Genomic DNA, 18428 nt, shown 5'->3' on the forward strand with positions numbered 1-18428 from the left:
CCCAGAGTTCGCTCTGGAGAAGCTAAGACAGGACAAAGCACCCCGAGAGCAGCTGAGAGAGGCATTTTGGAGAGAGCCATTTTGAAACACAATCTGGGACTGGCATACACCAGCCATGTGCCTTCCCAGCTGACAAGAGGTTTTCCGGATGCCATTGGCCATTCTTCAGTGAAGGTATCCTCTTGTTGATGCCCTAGTTTGGACACTTTTATGGCCTCGGAACTGTAAATTTGTAACCAAATTAACCCCCTTTATAAAAGCCAATCCATTTCTGGTATTTTGTATAATGGCAGCATTAGCAAACCGGAACAGGGGGTAAAAATAAAGATATCTTCAAATAAACAGAATTTGAAAGAGTTAACTACCAGCAGATCTTCAATAAGGGAACTTCTAAAGTATATACTTCAGAAAGAAGGAAAGTAATCCAAGATGAAAGGTCTGAAGCACAAGAAGGAATGGTGAGTGAAGAAAATTGGAAATGTAGGTAAATCTAAACAAATGTTTTGTAAAGCAATGATATTAGTGTCTAATTTTGGAGGTTTAAAATATAAGGTGAAATGAAAATTTTGGACAATAACAGCATATAACTTGGTAGGAAGGATGATCAGAGTCAACACATTGTTGGTTCTTTTGTTGTTTAGGAGGAAAATAAAATATTGATTAACTTTAGACTTTGTCAAGTTAGTGTACCTATTACAATTTCCAAGATAAAAAAACATGCCAGGGTACTACCAAAAAAAGAGAAATAGCTGTGTAACTTCCAGAAATAAAGTGTGTATATACTTTGCCAAGTCAGTCCCCTCCCCACAGCAAAATGGCTGCTCCTTCTCAACTCGTCAACAATCTTGTGAGATTCTAAACAGAGGATTCATCTGAGCTATGTCTGGACAGCAGAGATTTAAGCTGCTAAGTTTGTGTTGTCCTTTACACAGCAGTAGAAAGCTAATACAATTCGTTTAGCATCTGTCTCCTCCATTAAACTCTGCTGGCTGGGACGATCCTAGGATTTGAATCTTTCCTTTATTGCCTTGTATTCGTGTTTCTAATTGCCATACTTTAAACAGTGAATGGTATTCTTAAGAGAAAAGGACCATGATTCCCATGTTATCATTGGGAAAAATGAGACAGTGTTGGCATATTGTCCAAACCACACCAACAGTGTTTGTGCCTGGGACTGACAGCATAAGAAAGAGGAAACTAGGCGTAGAACTCTTGATATTTTGCTGTGCTCTCAAGATCAACTGTAATAATAAGTTTGTAGACTATAAATTAAGATATGGGCAAAGAGAAACATGCAAAGGCATTATAGCAAGAATGTATAGACGATTTTCAGAACTGAAATGATATATGTACTTGTTTTTTAGTACCCTGAAGCGGGCCCTTGAAGTCTTCAAGCAGCGTAAGTGATTTTTTTAAGTGTATTAGCTGCCCTTGGCAAGCTCTGTGTCTGTCATCAAAGGTGGATTTTAATTTGAACACCAATCTCATATTGGGTGAAAAAAACTTAGTACAACTCCTAAGGTGAGAAATAGCTTTGCAAAGTTGAAAGGGGCTGGGAACCCTTATACCTGCCCATCATGATGTATGTTTGATTTACTCAGAGCAGTGGTTCTCCCACTTCAGTGTGCATCACGGAACGTTCCCTTGGGCCACACCGTGCTTGGCCTTGTTGTGCAAATAACAAAGATGCAAAGAGAAGGGGCAGACTTTGTGTCACTACCTTAAGAAATGTATCCATTGATGAGTTAAAGAGAGAAGGGGATACTTTCTATGGAAAAGATTAGATAGATATTTATTCAACTAACATTTACAAAGGCCTAGAACCACTTAATCAGCTACCAAAACACTTTAAACACAAATATTACCATACTATGCCTTGTTAAAATCTGTAGCGTAGAAGTACCAAGTATTCTGGGCAACAGAAAGCCTGAGAGGCCCTTTCTGAATAACAGGCCTGGGATTATTAGAACTGGACAAGACCCTTTAAAGACCAAAGTGTTAAGTAGGATGGCCCAGTGTTGGGACACTACCCTGGATTTCCCAACTCCTGGTTTTACATCACATTAGAATAATTGAAACTAGATTAAAATCTGATGACTGAATTCCAAGATACACATTTTTGCTATTAATTTACTTGTTTTATTTTTTTCTCAAAAACAGTTTTTTCTTATTATGAAACTAGTATATATTTGTATTCAAAATGCAAATAACTATAAAAAAGATCATGAACACTTGAATTTCCACTTCTTAGAGATAAGCACTGTTGGTGGCTAATATGCCTCCAGACATTTTAATGCAGTTAAACATTTATATATGTGTGTGTATATATATTCATATAAATAAATAGGATTATATCATGTCAGTAGTTCAGAATCTGTGGGGTGGGGCCAGAGCTTCTGTTTTAAAATTGTTTTTAAAGTTTAAAATTGACACATGCTTATTATAAATTATTAAAAACAATTCAGAAGTGTAAAGAATAAAAAAATGAAAGTCTCATTTCCCGCTTGACCTAAATTTCATTGCCACCCACAAGAAAACCACTGCTATAAGCTTGGTGTATATCCTTCTAGACCTTTATCTATGCATTTACAATTCTCTCTAAATCACAGATACACACACATGTATAGAAATGAATGAGTTTTTATATAAATGGGATCGTATTATACATATTGTTCTACAATAGCTTTTTTATTTAACAATATATCATAGACATCATTCCATTTCAAATTCATATAGATCTGACTCATTCTTTTACATTAAAAATTTTATTTGTATTATCAAATTGCATTCAGAAAGGTTATACTGATTTTTTCCCCAACCAGTGCTGCTGTTTTTCCCCTACACTTGCCAATACCAAGAATTACCATGCTTTAAAAAATTTGCCAAACTGAATGGTACAAAACAATGTATTTCTGGGTGTCAAAATTGTATATTTCTTTCATTGTTGTAAGGCTAAAATACATTTTCAAATATTTATTGGGTCATTTGTACCCAGTGTTTTTGGCAAATTTCATGTTCTTTAACCAATTTTTTTTCAATACAAGAATGTGTATTTTCTCTTTTGATTTGTGGGAGCTCTTTTAATATAACTATGTAGTCTTTGTTATATAAATTGCAAACATTTTTTTAGTTCATCACTTATCTTTTAACCTTGTTCAAGATTACTTTCACACATACAAGGTTAAAATTTTTTCTTAAATCAGATCTGTCAGTCTTTCTATCTTTAATGCCATGCTCAGATATGTTTTTAGAACAAGTAAAATAAAAAATTTATTTTTTGTATTATAAAGGTAAGCCATGATCATTGTAAAAATCTGAGAAAATAAGGGAAAAATCACCAATAATCTTTCTACCCAGGGACAGCTATTGGTAGTTTTTTGGTGTATAAACTTTCTTTTTAACTCTCAGGTTCATGAGCTGTTAACAATTGAAAGGGCCTTAGAGGTCATGCAATAAGAATCAAGGACCAAATTTGAAATTGCAGTGAGTTTGGTAGTGCCCCCTGGGATGTAAACTCCATGAGTGTGGGAGCCTCAGTTGTTTTCTCTCCAGCCCTGAGCATTCACTTGGTCCATAAATACCTATTGAGTGAGTGAATGGGTACTAGGTAAGCCTGGACAGAGAGTGGTAGGAGGCTAAGCTAAAGATTTTCTAGCATTGGTCTTGGTGGCCCGTGAAATGCTTGCATAGGGAGGGGCTCAATCAATGCTGGTGACTAAATGAAGTGATGTTAATTTTACCATTTGCTTCAGTATTTTGACACAATTTTTTATATTAGAAATCAGACGTATATACACCTTTGTTTATTTCTTTTTCCTAAATTCTTTTTGCAGAAGTAGACAGTGTGGCTCAATGTCATATTCACCTTGCACAGACACTAAGAGAAGAGGCCAGAAAGATGGAAGAATTCAGGGAAAAGCAAAAGAAGCTGCAAACGGAAAAAGGTTGGATTTACGTATGTGCTAAGATGTTGTCTTTCCCCTTGTAGAAAATCCCAGGCTTGTTTGTTCATTAAACTCCTCAGCTTGGCTCCTGCCATCCTGCAACCATGCTTTTATAACTACGAGATTTTTTAATGGGGAGCCATGTGGAGACTCGATCTAGATGGTTATGTCTCTGTACCCATTTCTGCACCCCAGGACAGTTCTCTTTTTAAAAATTCTCTCAGGATTCAGTTGTCCAACCTGCTTTCTTCTTCTTTTCATAACTGCTGCCACTATTCCAGCTATGACTGGAAAGAGGACTCCTTATGTCTTCAGTAGAATCTAGCACTTCCAAGCTGGAACATCCCTAGACCTCACTCTTCCACCTGGGCAGGGCAGTAAGGGAAGGGCCAAGAGATGGAGAAGAAGCACTCTCTTCCCTATCTTACAAATGGGGAAGCAGAACTCTGGGAAAATCCAAGTCTTTTCTGTCTTCAAAGAGGATGTATATAGACTCTTTTTTAAATGGTGGTGTTTTTACTCTGACCCACTTTATGGAAAAAGGTGGGGCAAGCAAGAGTTAATACAACTGACAAGCATTTGGGAAGTTATATGGATCAAGAAAAGAAGTCCAGGTTAATACCAAAATGTTACTTAGCCTAGTCCAGCCATTTTTCTGAGACTTGTAAATTCAGGCTGGCCCTTCAGTCAAGTAGGCCCTTCCAGAATCTCCTTCTTACTCTGATCTCTGCGGCTGGAATCCCTGCCTCAGATGAGAGATAAACTCTTCCCAATCTGATATCGAAAGACTCCCACTCAGGTCTCTCTAGAAGGCTCTGTATGACTTCTGGCAATGTCTTTCCCGCTTCTTAGAGGTCCCTCTGGAAACCTTTTCTGTCCCCTAAGGTGGTTGTTTGTAGTGTGTATATACAATGAACAGTCAGCTGCTAAAGCTAATTCTACTCTTCTGTCAGTTTCAGCAATTTTGCCTGTGGTTCTGTGTCAGGGTCAAGTTACAGCTTCAGTTTGGTGGCGACTTGGTATCTGGGGATGCTCTTAGCAGCATCCTAAGAGCCTGTCTTATATCTATTGTTTTTTCATGAGTTGCTCTTAGCATACCAGTGTGTCTTCTCATTTCACAGTCTTCACTCATGAGGAAACTCAATATTTATGGAGCTTTCACCTATACTCTCAATCTTCATATAAATGATTTGAGGGTACATCTGGTCATAAGCCCTTTTTCAGAGCAGAAATAGCATGTATATTATACCCATTGCATGGTTAAACCCTTTTGGCTAAAAGCCCTATCTATTCCTCTAAGGGAATTATAATTTTTCAAAAGCTAAATGCCTTAGATAATCAGAGTCTGTGCACATACTATTTCCAGTAAGAGGGGAGGAGGGTCATTTCCTCATGTGTTCATGTGCCCTTGGTAGCTCTAAGTCATCTCAGGGAAAGTTTTGTTAATTTCGCAAGGCCTGTGAAACTTCCCCTCCTAAAAAGTTATGAAGACCAAATTCTCATAGCTGGAAGAACACTGTATAAATTCTGTTGAGCAATGGAGTAGTCCATGCTCAATCCACTACTCTCACACAAGTTCTCTATATTCTCTGTGCTCTCTGCAGCAGGAAAATACCTTCAGGACTTTCTCAGAGAAGTCCAAAGTTTATTAATAAATTTGAAATTAATTGTGTCACAATAAACTCTGTGGATTTTACCACTTCCTTATTTACTTTTGTTTGAATCAGACTTTGGAAGAAAATGTGTCAATGCTAACTTCTCATTTTCACTGGTCAAACCCTGCACTCTTTGGTCTTTCACTTCTTGGAAACCAAGCCATTTCTACTTATCAAGAAAGCCATCAGTTGGTGTCTTTTAGTAAACTTAATGAGGGAGGTGAGGGTAGGATGACTGGTCAGGAAGTTTATGGCATGTTCACTCATTCAACAAATGTTTTCTGAGGATGGTGAACAATACATACATGGTCATTCTTCCCTCACGAAGCTTAAAGTGTGGCCAGAGAGATTGGCAAGACACAAGTGATCAGAATAAAGTGTGATAAACCTTACATAATAGGAGAAGTGAAGGTGACACCTGAACATGTGATGGGGACACCTAATCTCATCTATGGGGCTAGGCGAGGCCTTCTAGGGAAAATGACATTGAAGCTAAAAAAAAAAACCACAGAATGAAAGGCAGTACAGGTGAGGCAGTGAGAGACAAGGCTGGTGGTTGGCAGGGTAGGGAAGGTCTCAGTAGTCTGCTTGAAGATGCTAAGGTTCCTTCCTTGGCCTAGAATATCCTTAGGATGGCAGAGTCAGCACATGTTTAGTTGCTGTCTCCTCTAGATTGGGATGATCACAGAAAAATTTTGTGCCACCTGTATAGAGAGCCATCTCTGAAGAAAGGAACCTCTGTAATTACTGACAATGACACTTCCAGTTTTCAGAATACAGGCTGAGTGCTGGTAAACAGGGAAATAACCATTAAGCAGCTATTTCAATAATTTATCCAGGGTCATTTGGGTCATTTGCAAATCTCTTCTTCTTCCTCTCACCCATGCTTCTTCTTACCCAATAGCAGAGATGATTGTGTCTTTGTACTCCTTTATGCTATCGGTAATGAAACACAATCAGATTTCTGTTGGACTTTGTCTGAGAAGAAAGTTTCAGAGCCCTCTAAGAAACACTTCCCCAAGGAGACGTGAAAGAGAACCCTTGACTTACCAGGGGTTGTCATGAGTAGGTCTCCCTAGCAGTGAACAGAGCCACGAGGAGACCTAAAACAAGGTGGTGTAGCAGACAGGGCTGAACCAGCATTGAGCAAAGCATATTACCTCTTAGGCCCCAGGGGTCACATCTGTCAGGTTAAAGAGTTGGACTGCTGCTCTGTAAGGATCCTGCCAACTCTCAAATGTTGGGAATCCCTGAAGACAGAGGGAGGAATGATATGAAGTGGAAAGGTTTGGCTAATGGTGGAACTTTTCATCTACCTGTTATGTAGAAATTGGAGATAAGGAGTCCTGGCTTGGGTCACACTCTATAAAATAATAGCAGTTCCCAACTGGGAGAGTGGTAATGTATATATTCACAGCAGAAAGGACCATGGACTAGACCAGCATTGCTAACTGATCTATTCCATGTAGTTAGGGAAAATCAAGAACATTATTAAATAAATAAATCTGCTCCTACTCCTGGCAGATTGACATAGATGCTCTTGTGAACTAAGAATCTCCTTGTGTCTACCCATGGGGGGCTCATGTTGCAGCCCCGTTTGATATCTCTATGGTGTCTCCCCATTGGTGGGTGAATGGCCTCCTCCTGGTCCTCACTTTCGCTGGGGCTAAAGGTGACCACCCAGTTCTGTGAGGGCCCCTTAAGACACCCCCAAGGGAGTTTCATATACTCCACCAAGCTCATATTTGAAGAGAGACCATCTCAAATATTCTATCCAGATATCTTGAAAATCCATCTAACCATGTTTGTCTGTTAATGGACAGAACTTAATTTTATGTACCCAGAAGAAAGAGAAACAACATTTGCATTTCATTTTCAATATTATTTTGTAAATAAATCATTTTTGCATTAAAGCAATGCCATTGCTCATTTTGAATTGTAGCATTTCTTGGTATTTTACATCTCCCTTTTTTTTCCCTTTGGTTTTATTGAGCTATCATAGGATAATGATAGTTTAGAGTATTGATTAAGAAAAAGGGCACTGGAATGAGGCTCCTGGGTTCTAATCGCAACTCTACTATTTGCTGGCTGTGTTATTTTGGGCAAATAATCAACTTCAGTTTACTATCAAGAAATGGGGATAATAGTATTCACAGAGTTGTTGTGATGCATGAAAACTGCTTAGCACATAATGAATGCTTGATAAGTGGGAGCTACCAAGTCTGAGAGGAACATTTTTATTATTAGTTCCATTATTTTGACTAATGAAAGTACTAACATCACAGCCACAGCAAAGAAATTGCTCCCAAGAGAATGTGACAGCAGAGGTTACCTTTCTTGGATTAAATGGAGTAAAGAGTAGCAGAACAGTTTGTCTTAGCTGCCCTACAAGCATTTCTTCCCATCACACTGCCTGGGCTCCTTGCTGGTTAAGGGGATGTCATTGATGTATACGATAGAAGTGAAATGTTTTTAAGTTTCTAATTTAACTGTGCTGACATAAACATAAAGAATAAAGACCCCCTTTAAAATATAATGATGCTTTAACAAAAGTTTTTAAATATCTTTCCCTGATTCTAGATTTACTGAACAGACTATTCTAAGGTGATCAGTCAGTCTCGTGAGGGCTGGGAGTTCAGGCTCTGGGGTTAAACTGCCTAAGTTCAAAGGTGAGCCCCACCACTAACCAACCAGTCATAAGACCTGGGCAAATTGTTTAGCCTTTCTGTGCTGCAGTAATAAATGTCACACCAACCTTCTGGGCTATGTCTGTACTAAATGAGATAATCCAGTTCGAGCACTTAGCCCTTAATCACAATTAGCTGGTATTAATAATAATTTCTTTTTTTATTATTAATAGTGTATGTGCTTTCTTCACAGACAGAGCTTGTAATGGATGCTGCCCATAAGCAAAAGAGCTTACAATTCAAGAAAACCATGGACGTGAGTCACACATCAGTATTTTTTGTAATGGAGACATTTTCTGAAATCCTGTGGTGCATATGAGCCTACTACTCAAATAACATTTCAATAATATTATTATTTATTAATGCCATATTTTAGGAAAAAAGCAACCTTTGGATTTTCTTCTTTTGTAAGGCCTTGGAAAGACTGAGGGTGAAACCAGATGGTGGAAGCAGTGATGTTATCTTTCTGGTAACCTTCGGGAAATATAGCAAGTTGATTTAAATGTTTCAGGCGAAGATCCAAAGCATGTATACTCTATGATATGATTTATCTTCTTGGATTTGCACTTTTTCTTGTGACTTTTATGAATCTTGATTCTTTACCTTTTTATTGAGGGGCCCCTTCCATTTTAAGATATCTGCAAATTGTGAAAGACTGCTTTCCTTCAAGTAATTTATAAAAGATGCTTGACACAAAACTAATGTAAGTTGTTGGAGACTTCATTCCTGCTTGTCATGAATCTGTTAAACTTTGAGTTTAATGAACTCTTTTTGTGGAACATCTGTGACTCCCTCTTTGTACAGAAGAATCATCACGATATTCTGTGACTATGACATGATATTTAGTAACCTGGTCCAAAAAGAATATGTCATCAATGTTGATGGGGTACACATCTGGTTCTGCTGCATTGTGTTTTTCTTTATGCAGATCACCTCATAAGCAATTGATAAAAAAGGAATGATGCCAGTGTAATGCATAAATAGTGTTGGTTGATGCATGATTTTTCCCAGACCTTTCATATTTTGAAGCAGTCTGGGGCAGGCTTTCTCACAATTAAAGCAAAAGCCTAATCAATATATGAAGACAGGGAAAACTGAAAAATCTACAGAGAAACCTTTTACTAAAGTAGTGGCTGGTTTAGTGGCTTCAGTAACCTCTGTCCTTTCCATTTTGTAAAGCTCAGCTGCAAAAGCAGATGAAGGAGCTGCAAAGACATTTTTTCTTATGTTAAAAAATGGCTTAATGGAGAAGGTCAGGTTTAAAATTTTATTTTCCCACAAGCCCTGTTATTTGTAATATGAAATTTTGCTGAATATGAGATTTTTATTTTTTCAGGAGAGTAAATAGTAAAACTACATACGGAATGCAGAAATACGTTAGTTAACCAAACCTATGCTTTCTCTAGTGATTACTGCTTTCTTTACTAATGTCTCATAAATAATTTTGGTGATCTTGCTACTTTTTTTTTTGGTTTGATGTCAAGTTTGATGGTTTTCAGACACTATATTTTGCCTCATTTTGAATATCAGACTATGGTATCTTGTTTCATGACATTTTTCTCTCTCTCTGTTTTCTCAAAGATCACTGAAGTGCTCTAAGGATAACTTAGTAACTTGTCATATTCTTTTTGTAACTTGTCATATTCTACCTGGGCCTAGAGATCTGATTTTACTCAATGGCCAGAGAAACGTTTAACATCTTTCTTTTTGTCGTAAGTTTCTGCTTTTCTTAAAGATATTTCTCATATTCTTCCAAGTTTGAGAATCAGTTTTGCTTTCTGGAGACAATAGAACCAAAAAAGCAGATGAGGCACCCTTTTTTTTTTTTTTAAATCTTCATTTTACTGAGATATATTCACATACCACGCAGTCATACAAAACAAATCATACATTCGATTGTTCACAGTACCATTACATAGTTGTACATTCATCACCTAAATCAATCCCTGACACCTTCATTAGCACACACACAAAAATAACAAGAATAATAATTAAAGTGAAAAAGAGCAATTAAAGTAAAAAAGAACACTGGGTACCTTTGTCTGTTTGTTTGTTTGTTTGTTTGTTTCCTTCCCCTATTTTTCTGCTCATCCATCCATAAACTAGACAAAGGGGAGTGTGGTCCTTATGGCTTTCCCAATCCCATTGTCACCCCTCATAAGCTACATTTTTATACAATTGTCTTCGAGATTCATGGGTTCTGGGTTGTAGTTTGATAGTTTCAGGTATCTACCACCAGCTACCCCAATTCTTTAGAACCTAAAAAAGGTTGTCTAAATTGTGTGTAAGAGTGCCCACCAGAGTGACCTCTCGGCTCCTTTTGGAATCTCTCTGCCACTGAAGCTTATTTCATGAGGCACCCTTTTTCACATTGGTATGTTTTAATGTCACAAAGCTTCCCCAGGTGGTGGTCCTATACCTTTTTATCCTTCTTACTTAAAGAAACAATGCAGTTTTTAAATAGGGTGCTAAGAGGAGGTGTGATTGTATAACATCTTTTTTAAAATTAAATTTATGTATTTTGAAACAATTTCAAACTAACAGAAACATTGCAAATATGGCACAGAGAATTTTTTTGTATAGCCTTTTTAAAATACAACCTTTTAATTTAAGATGGTTGTAATTCATTTATATACAGTTCAAAGAAATTGTATACAGAGAGAGCCCATGTACCCTGATTTCCAGCAATAGTAACATCTTAAAACTGTAGTTTGATACCACAACCAGGATATTGACATTGATACAGTAAAGGTACAGAACATTTCCATCTCCACACAGATCCCTTATATTGTTCTTTTGTAGTCACATCTACTTCCCTCCTGCCCCACCCCTTCCTTTACCCCTGATAACCACTAATCTTCTCTATTTCTAGAATTTTGTCATTTGATAAATCTTATATGTTGCCATTCTCTTTAAATATAGTAAAAAAAAAAAAACCATTGAATTGTACACTTTAAATGAGTGACTTCTACGGTACATTAATTATATCTCAATAAAGCTTTTACCAGAGAGAGAGAGAGAGAATGCTATATAATATCATACAGCATGTATGTAACCTTTTGGAATTGTTGTTTTTTACTCAGCATAACTCTCTGGAAATTGATCCAGGTTGTTGCATGCATTGGTAGTGCCTTCCTTTCTATTGCTGAGTAGTGTTAGTATTCTGTGGTAAGCATATACCACAGTTTTTTAGTCATTCACCCACTGAAGAACAACTGGAAGAGTCAGGTTTTGGCTATTACAAATGAAGCTGCCATAAAAATTTGTGCAAAGATTTTTTGTGTGAACATGGTCTTAATTTTTCTGGGATAAATGCCCAGGAGTGCAATTTCTGGGTCATATGGTAGTTTTATATTCAGTTTTCTTAAGAAACTACCAAACTGCTTTACAGAGTGGATGTACCATTTTATATTTCCACCAGCCACGTATGAATGATTCAGATTCTCCACATCCTCATCAGTATCTTGCGTTGCCACAATTTTAAAATTAGTTCCTTTTAGTGTTTTTGTAGACTATCAAGTTGAGGAAGTTCCCAAGTTCCCCTCTATTCCTATTTTTCTGAGACTTTTTATCATGAATGAATGTTGGATTTTTTGTTTAAGTGGTAGTTTAATAGTTTTAAATAAATGTTTGTTTTCTTTAAAGATGCGTGATCAACATTTTCTTGGGTGCAGACCCATAACTAAGTTTTGGTTCAATTTTGTTTATAATTCTTTAGATTCTTTCTCATGCTTCTCTTGTCTACATCAGCAGAGCAGATAATACAAAATAGAAATTAAGAACTTGCTTGTATTTAGTCCTTGCAGACATTATGCTTTTATTCGAGCAGGTTTACAAGGTAGTTCACATTTTATGATCACTTTCTGAATTGCACTAGGAGTAGGGGAAGATGTCATGGTCAGTTGTGGAATGGGAGATACACTGCCTCAGGATAAAAATCTAGATTTATGGACCTGAGAAAATAATTTGAATTTCCATGTTCTGGGTTCCCTCATATATAAAAAAGAGACTCAACCTTTAAGATCCCCTCAAATTCTCACATTCTATTGATTTAAAAATTCACCGTGAGTGATTTGTGGTGGAAGGACAGCAATGCAGTCATTTCTTTGAGTAGCATCTTGATGACCAGACAATATTCAAAATGTACATCAAAGATAGTTCTATTAGCAAATAATTATGACTGACATGGAAGAATACTACAAATTTAAATCATCTAAGAGATATTTTGTGTTTAATGAAAGGCTAATTGTAGAAAGTTTTATGAAAGAAACCATTTCAAGCTGTAGTTCTGAAGGACATTTATACTCAAGTTAGCTAGTTCATTGAAAAAAAGAATCCCATTTTGTCAAGGCAAGGAGCCTGGGTTGTGGATTACAGAGCTGCTGAGAACAGAATATGAGAATTACCAGTAGTAAATGTTTGTAATTATAATTGACCTTGCTGGTCTATTGTGAGCTTAGTGGTCCAGTCTTCTAAAAAGAGATGAAATGAAACATGGAATCCAAACTAAGACCCACCCCACCCCACACCCCAAAAATTGTCACCTGACTAACGAACTGGAGTGACAAGTCTCTGTTCTTTTCCTTTCCCTCAATGGTGGATGTGAGTGACTGTCAATATCCCACCAGGACCAAGTGTCATGGCAGAGTTATGTCTCCAGAATTAGTGGCCCAGTGGAAGAGATCCCCACAGAAGGGACATGAGTTGCCTGGAGGCTGGATCCTGGTGCTTCTTTCTTCTGACATGTTCACTTCCTTTTTGGGAACTCCTCAATAGCTATTTACACTGAAGTGTTTATAGAATTTTTGGTAAAATCATATAAGCCAAACATAAAATATAATAAGAAATAGTTCTGATCATGGAATAGTTTTAAATTTCATTTAACATTTGACACAAAAGATGCCACATGCAAATACATATATTAAATCTTCAGGATACTTTGGTTGCAGTTTTGAACCTCAGATACAACAAATACTTGTATAGATGTATCCGTAAGTTTCTTTTGTAATTTATTTTTATTTTTACAAATTATATCATGATAAAACTTGATAAAAAATTACTTACATGAAATATTTTCCTTTAACATTTTATAAGTTAATCAATTGCATACCACAGTAGATTTTTTTGTTGTTTAAAGAGTTCTCATGACTTCAGGATTACACAACTTTAAGCTGAGACTACACCCAGAAATAAGTTTTAAAAATGGCATTACAAAAGATTGGGAGTGAGCAGTAAAAAAAACCACCCAAGGCTGCTGTTCTGTTGGAAATCAGATGTTTTCACTGCCATAAGTAGTCAGTGCGGCCACACTTAAAAACCAGTCCTCTAAAAAAGATGAAGGCATTCTGGAAAAATACAGCAATTCCATGATACACTGTGAGTTTCTCTTTAACAACAGAACCTCCAAACTGAATCCACATAGATGCAATCAGATATCCAAAGGCCAACATGAAACCAATGAACAGCCAAATGCAAGCTCCTGTTTGACCCGGAAGCCTTCACTGTAACTATTCCCTCAGACTTGATTTGATATTGCATTGATCACTTATTGTTTCTCTAAGTCCATGGGCATGGTATGAGTAGTTGAATTCTTCCATAGTGAGATAAATAACAGCTCCATCTATGATAATCCACCAGACTGTGAAAAATAGAACACTAGCAGCAATGGAAGCAATCATGCATTCTGAGCATCTCAGGCCTTCTAGAAATCCAGACATTATTCCATGTTAGCCTGCCCCTGCACGTACAGTTGGTCCAGAGCCTGGTGTCATGCCACACTGGGCACATCCCATCTAAGAAAACTGAGTGCTGGATTATGTTAAATGCTTTCTCTGAGTCAGCTGATATGATAATGTGATTTTTCTTTTTTAGCCGGTTAATGCAGTATATTACATTGATTGATTTTTGTATATTGAACCAGCCTGAGTTACTAGAATAAACTCTACTCAGTCATGGTGAATAATTTTTTTTATATTGTTGAATTCTATTTGCTGATTTTAGTTAAGGAGTTTTGCTTCCATATTCTTGAAGGATATTGGTTTGTAGTTCTCTTTTCTTGTACTGTCTTTGTCTTGTTTTAGTATCAGATTATTACTAGCTTAGTAAAGTGAGTTGGGAAGTGTTTCCCCTTCTACCTATTTTCTGGAAGAGATTGTATAGAATTGGTATTAATTCTTCTACAACCATCTGATAGAATTCTCCAGTGAAACCAGCTGAGCCTGGAGTTTTAAAATTATGGTTTCATTTCCTTAATAGTTAATAGGGCTATTCAAATGATCTATTTCCTGTTGGGTGAGTTGTGGTAGTTTGTGTTTTTCAAGGAATTGGTCCATTTCTTCTAAGTGGTAGAATTTATGTACGTAAAGTTGCCTGTAGTATTACTCCCTCATTATCCTTTTTGATGTGTGCAGGGTCTGTAGTGATGGCCGATGTTTCATTCTTGATATTGGTCATTTGTGTCTTTTCTCTCTTTTCCTTTGTCTTGCTAGAGGTTTTTCAATTTTTTGCTCATTCCCAGCCAGCACTTTGTTCACAATTGTGCTTTTCTATTTTCTGACACTACCTTGGTAAGGAGATAGGGGTACCTTGTTACAGTCTGGTGATGAAGGAAGTCTAGACTCCTCATTTGGCTTTCGTTGGCATGAGTTGGGACAGGGGAGGCATGGGACAGTTTTTTTCTGTGGTGTTTGGCCACAGTAGAGTGTTTATTTTCTAAGAGTTTCTGTATTAATAGCTGGCCTCTCTTCTGGCTCTTTGGCTAGAGAGAGCAGGCTTTTATTGTGGCTTTTGTTGTTCCCCTTGGCATTCTGGGTTGCTTGCCTCTTTAGTACTCAGTCTGCTGTGAGAGGGTGGAAGGGAACTTAGGGAACTCCTGCTGAGTCACCCCTGAGACTGCAGTTCCCAGTTGTCTTTCTTCTCTCCACCTTTAAGAGTCTCCTTATGTTTGTTTTAAATATAACGTCCACAGTTTTTAGTTGTATATGTAATGTGGAGGAATAGGGGAAAGTATGTATTCCATCTTCCCAGAAGTACTTTTGCAATATGTTTTTAGAGCCATAAATATGATAATACCCCATCAACCTTATGCTGAGAATCTAAGGCTCTTATTTCAGAAAATCAGTCAAAATAAGAAAAGCAAATGCATGAACATGTTCATTACTTGTAATATTGAAAATTGTCAGTGATCTAGTGCCCAACAGTTGGAAAAAGATTAAATAAATTATACAACCTTTAAAAATATGATTATGAAAACTATGTAGCAACAAAAAATGTTCAACATGTCACATTAAAAAATAAAACAATAGAGAAAAATTGATGACAACATTAAAATTGAAAACTTTTTTATGGGAAAAGAAAAAAAGATCCTAGTTACAGGACATGATAAACTGGGAAACACATTTATATAACTTACTGTCAGTTTGTATTCCTAATATACACTGTGCTCTTAAAAAACAAGTTAAAATAATATTCCAAAAGAAAAGTAGATAGAAGATATGAAGTAGAGGCAAATGTAGCAAAATGTTAAAAGTTGGTGGATCTGGGTATCTGTGTGGGGGGAGTTTTCTTACAGATTTTGCATTATTTTTGCAATTGTCTTGTAAGTTTGAAGTTATTTAAAAATAAAAAGTTTTTAAAAATACACAGTCTTGTAGGAAAAAAAGACTAAGTAGGAAAATTGTTCAACTTTAGTAGCAATGATATAAATGGAAATAAACCATGATGTAAATGCAAAAGAACAACAATATGCTAACATTTTCTCCTCTAGTGTTAGCAAAGATTAGAAATATTGACTAAGTTTGGTATTGGTGAGAGTGCAAGGAAACAGGTACTCTAGTATACTATTAGTAGAAGTATGAATTGGTGCAAACATCTTGGAGGGAAGTCCAATGTGTATAAACTTTTACCAAACAATTGCACTTCTAGGAATTTGTCTGGTTTATATAAATTCACACCTACCCCTTTAAAAAACATCATACTATTTTTATGTTTTTTAAAATGTCCATCAATAGACAGGTAGTTAAGAAAATCAAATCATATGTGTGTGTGTGTGTGTGTGTGTGTATATATATATATATATATATATATATATATATTTACAACCACTAAAAATGATGAACTGTAGAGATTTGATTGATACAGAGACATGTTGCATTAAAAAAAAAACCTGAATATTTTGTGTTTCTGATTCTGAAAAACTATGAACTTATATTCCTTGTGTGTGTAGCATAGAGAGAGAGTTGGAAGGTTGTTTATTGAAAGGTTGACCTTAAATGAATTGTAAGGGATGCTGAGAAATGTAGGGGAGTACCTGAAATATTTGATGAGCACAACCATCTCTGCAAAAGAGTCTTTTCTCAGTCCAGCATTTTTTTATTACTATTTTTATTTATTAGCTAATTGTTTGATTTATAGCTTTGCTTTGTTTAAACAAGTTAAATCTTTGCTTTAATAGTTGCAAATTATTTCTTTGATTCACTAAGGATAATAATTTTTAAACTGTTTTTTCTGGTAGTAAAGGTAGAACAGGATATACCATGGCCTGTTTTTAAACTAGGTAAAACAGAACTGTTTAAATCAAAAAGGAACGTGGCTGTCCTTAAGTGAAAGAAATGATGGTATTATGCCCCTGACACCCACATGCTATGGAAAGGCACATTAGAATACTGAAGCATAATTATAATTTCCATGAATTGGTACCAATGACCAAATGATTGCATATATTCTGGAGGTTGTGACTGTTTCATAAATGTTGGAGTACGTATTTTATTGTTCCATATCTCTTTTGATTTTTGTCTATTTCAAATTCCTTCCTTTGTTTCAGTCAACTTTTAAAGCTGGTCATTTAAAAATTTTGTTTGCTGCTCATTAGTTCCTTGAACTGGTTGCAACTACATAATTTGGAAAAGGGCAAGAGAGACCTTTCAAAAATGGATAAGAAAGAATATCTGCTCTCCAAGAGCCTGTTGTCTAGTGGTAATCATGGCCCCAATCAGATTTTCTGTTCTTTGCTGGGCTTGGCGGGCTAGGGTGCTGCTTTTAAGGGGTGTTGTCTGCTAATCTGTTTCGGTCCTCTCTTGGTTCACAACAACAAAGGCAAAGAAGAACTATGAGCAGAAATGCCGGGACAAAGATGAAGCAGAGCAGGCTGTCCACCGGAGTGCCAACCTAGTAAATCCGAAACAACAAGAAAAGGTACCTAAAAGGCAATGCATGTTGTTTGAGGACTGACATCCTGAAAAATCTGAGATTTAACATATCAGGCTAAAGCTAGTTAAAGCTGTTAATTAAAAATGGACCTGCACCCTAAGCCCCTGATAATATCTTTCTTCAGGCTATATCAGGGTCTCCTGAAGCAGAAAAATCCTTGTTGCATTGTTGGGGTTGAAGGAAGAGCTAGAGAATTGTGGCCATGAGAGGAAGTGGGAGGAAGTGGGATATGGGAGACATAAGAGGTGTGGGGTGTGTGTTTTTTTTTGTTTTTTTTTTTGTTTTTTTTTGTTTTTTTTTCTTTTTCATCTTTCTGCAAAACTCAGCCTGTGAATTCTTTGTTGCCAGGCTATCTCCTGCTTGGGTGGATTATAAATTTAATTTTATAAAACCTGGATACCAAGATTGTGTCAACCAGAGGACAGGGGTGTGCTTTAGGAAGACATAGGATATGAGATGCTTTATGGATATCTTCTAATGACCATAAGATTAGAGGGCAAGTTGAAGGATTTACTAATGAGGGAAATGTAGGTAGGGCTCAGACTGGACTCTATCTCTTCATGGTCATTGCTTTTAAACCTGTTTTGCCTATGGAAGGCTAGCCCAGAATCCCCCAACTCTTGTTCTTTTTTGTCCTCACAGCTTTTTGTGAAACTGGCAACTTCAAAGACTGCAGTAGAGGACTCTGGTGAGGGGCTGTTCCACACATGGGGGAGGGTGGTGCAGGGTTTACATTACCCTCTGTATGTCTGTGAGAAAGGTAATTTGATATACCTTATAATAAAGAATATATGGATATAATGTCAAAATTAACAAGGTATATTAGAAGGGAGGAAGGGAATGTCAGAATCTGGGAAAGCTAGAGGAAGCAAAGGAGTCAGCAGTTTCTGATCTCCATCTGCCTTAGGTTTTGCTGCCTTATAAATAAGTGCTTT

The 18428-nt window shown here is 36.7% G+C and overlaps 1 protein-coding gene and 1 pseudogene across 1 annotated transcript in view; one reads left to right on the forward strand and one right to left on the reverse strand.

Moving 5' to 3' along the window:
• The window catches only part of PSTPIP2 (proline-serine-threonine phosphatase interacting protein 2), a 79351-nt gene that overhangs the window by 49499 nt on the left and 11424 nt on the right, over positions 1-18428 (forward strand). The window contains exons 4-8 of the mRNA XM_037805527.1: positions 1365-1399; positions 3834-3944; positions 8484-8542; positions 17380-17478; positions 18136-18181. Of these exons, the coding sequence (XP_037661455.1) occupies positions 1365-1399; positions 3834-3944; positions 8484-8542; positions 17380-17478; positions 18136-18181 (350 nt within the window). The remainder of the gene's footprint in view (positions 1-1364; positions 1400-3833; positions 3945-8483; positions 8543-17379; positions 17479-18135; positions 18182-18428) is intronic.
• Positions 13566-14003, reverse strand: LOC119511099 (annotated as a pseudogene).

The sequence above is a fragment of the Choloepus didactylus genome, chromosome 16 (assembly GCF_015220235.1).
Source record: "Choloepus didactylus isolate mChoDid1 chromosome 16, mChoDid1.pri, whole genome shotgun sequence".
NCBI classification, from domain to species: Eukaryota; Metazoa; Chordata; class Mammalia; order Pilosa; family Megalonychidae; genus Choloepus; species Choloepus didactylus.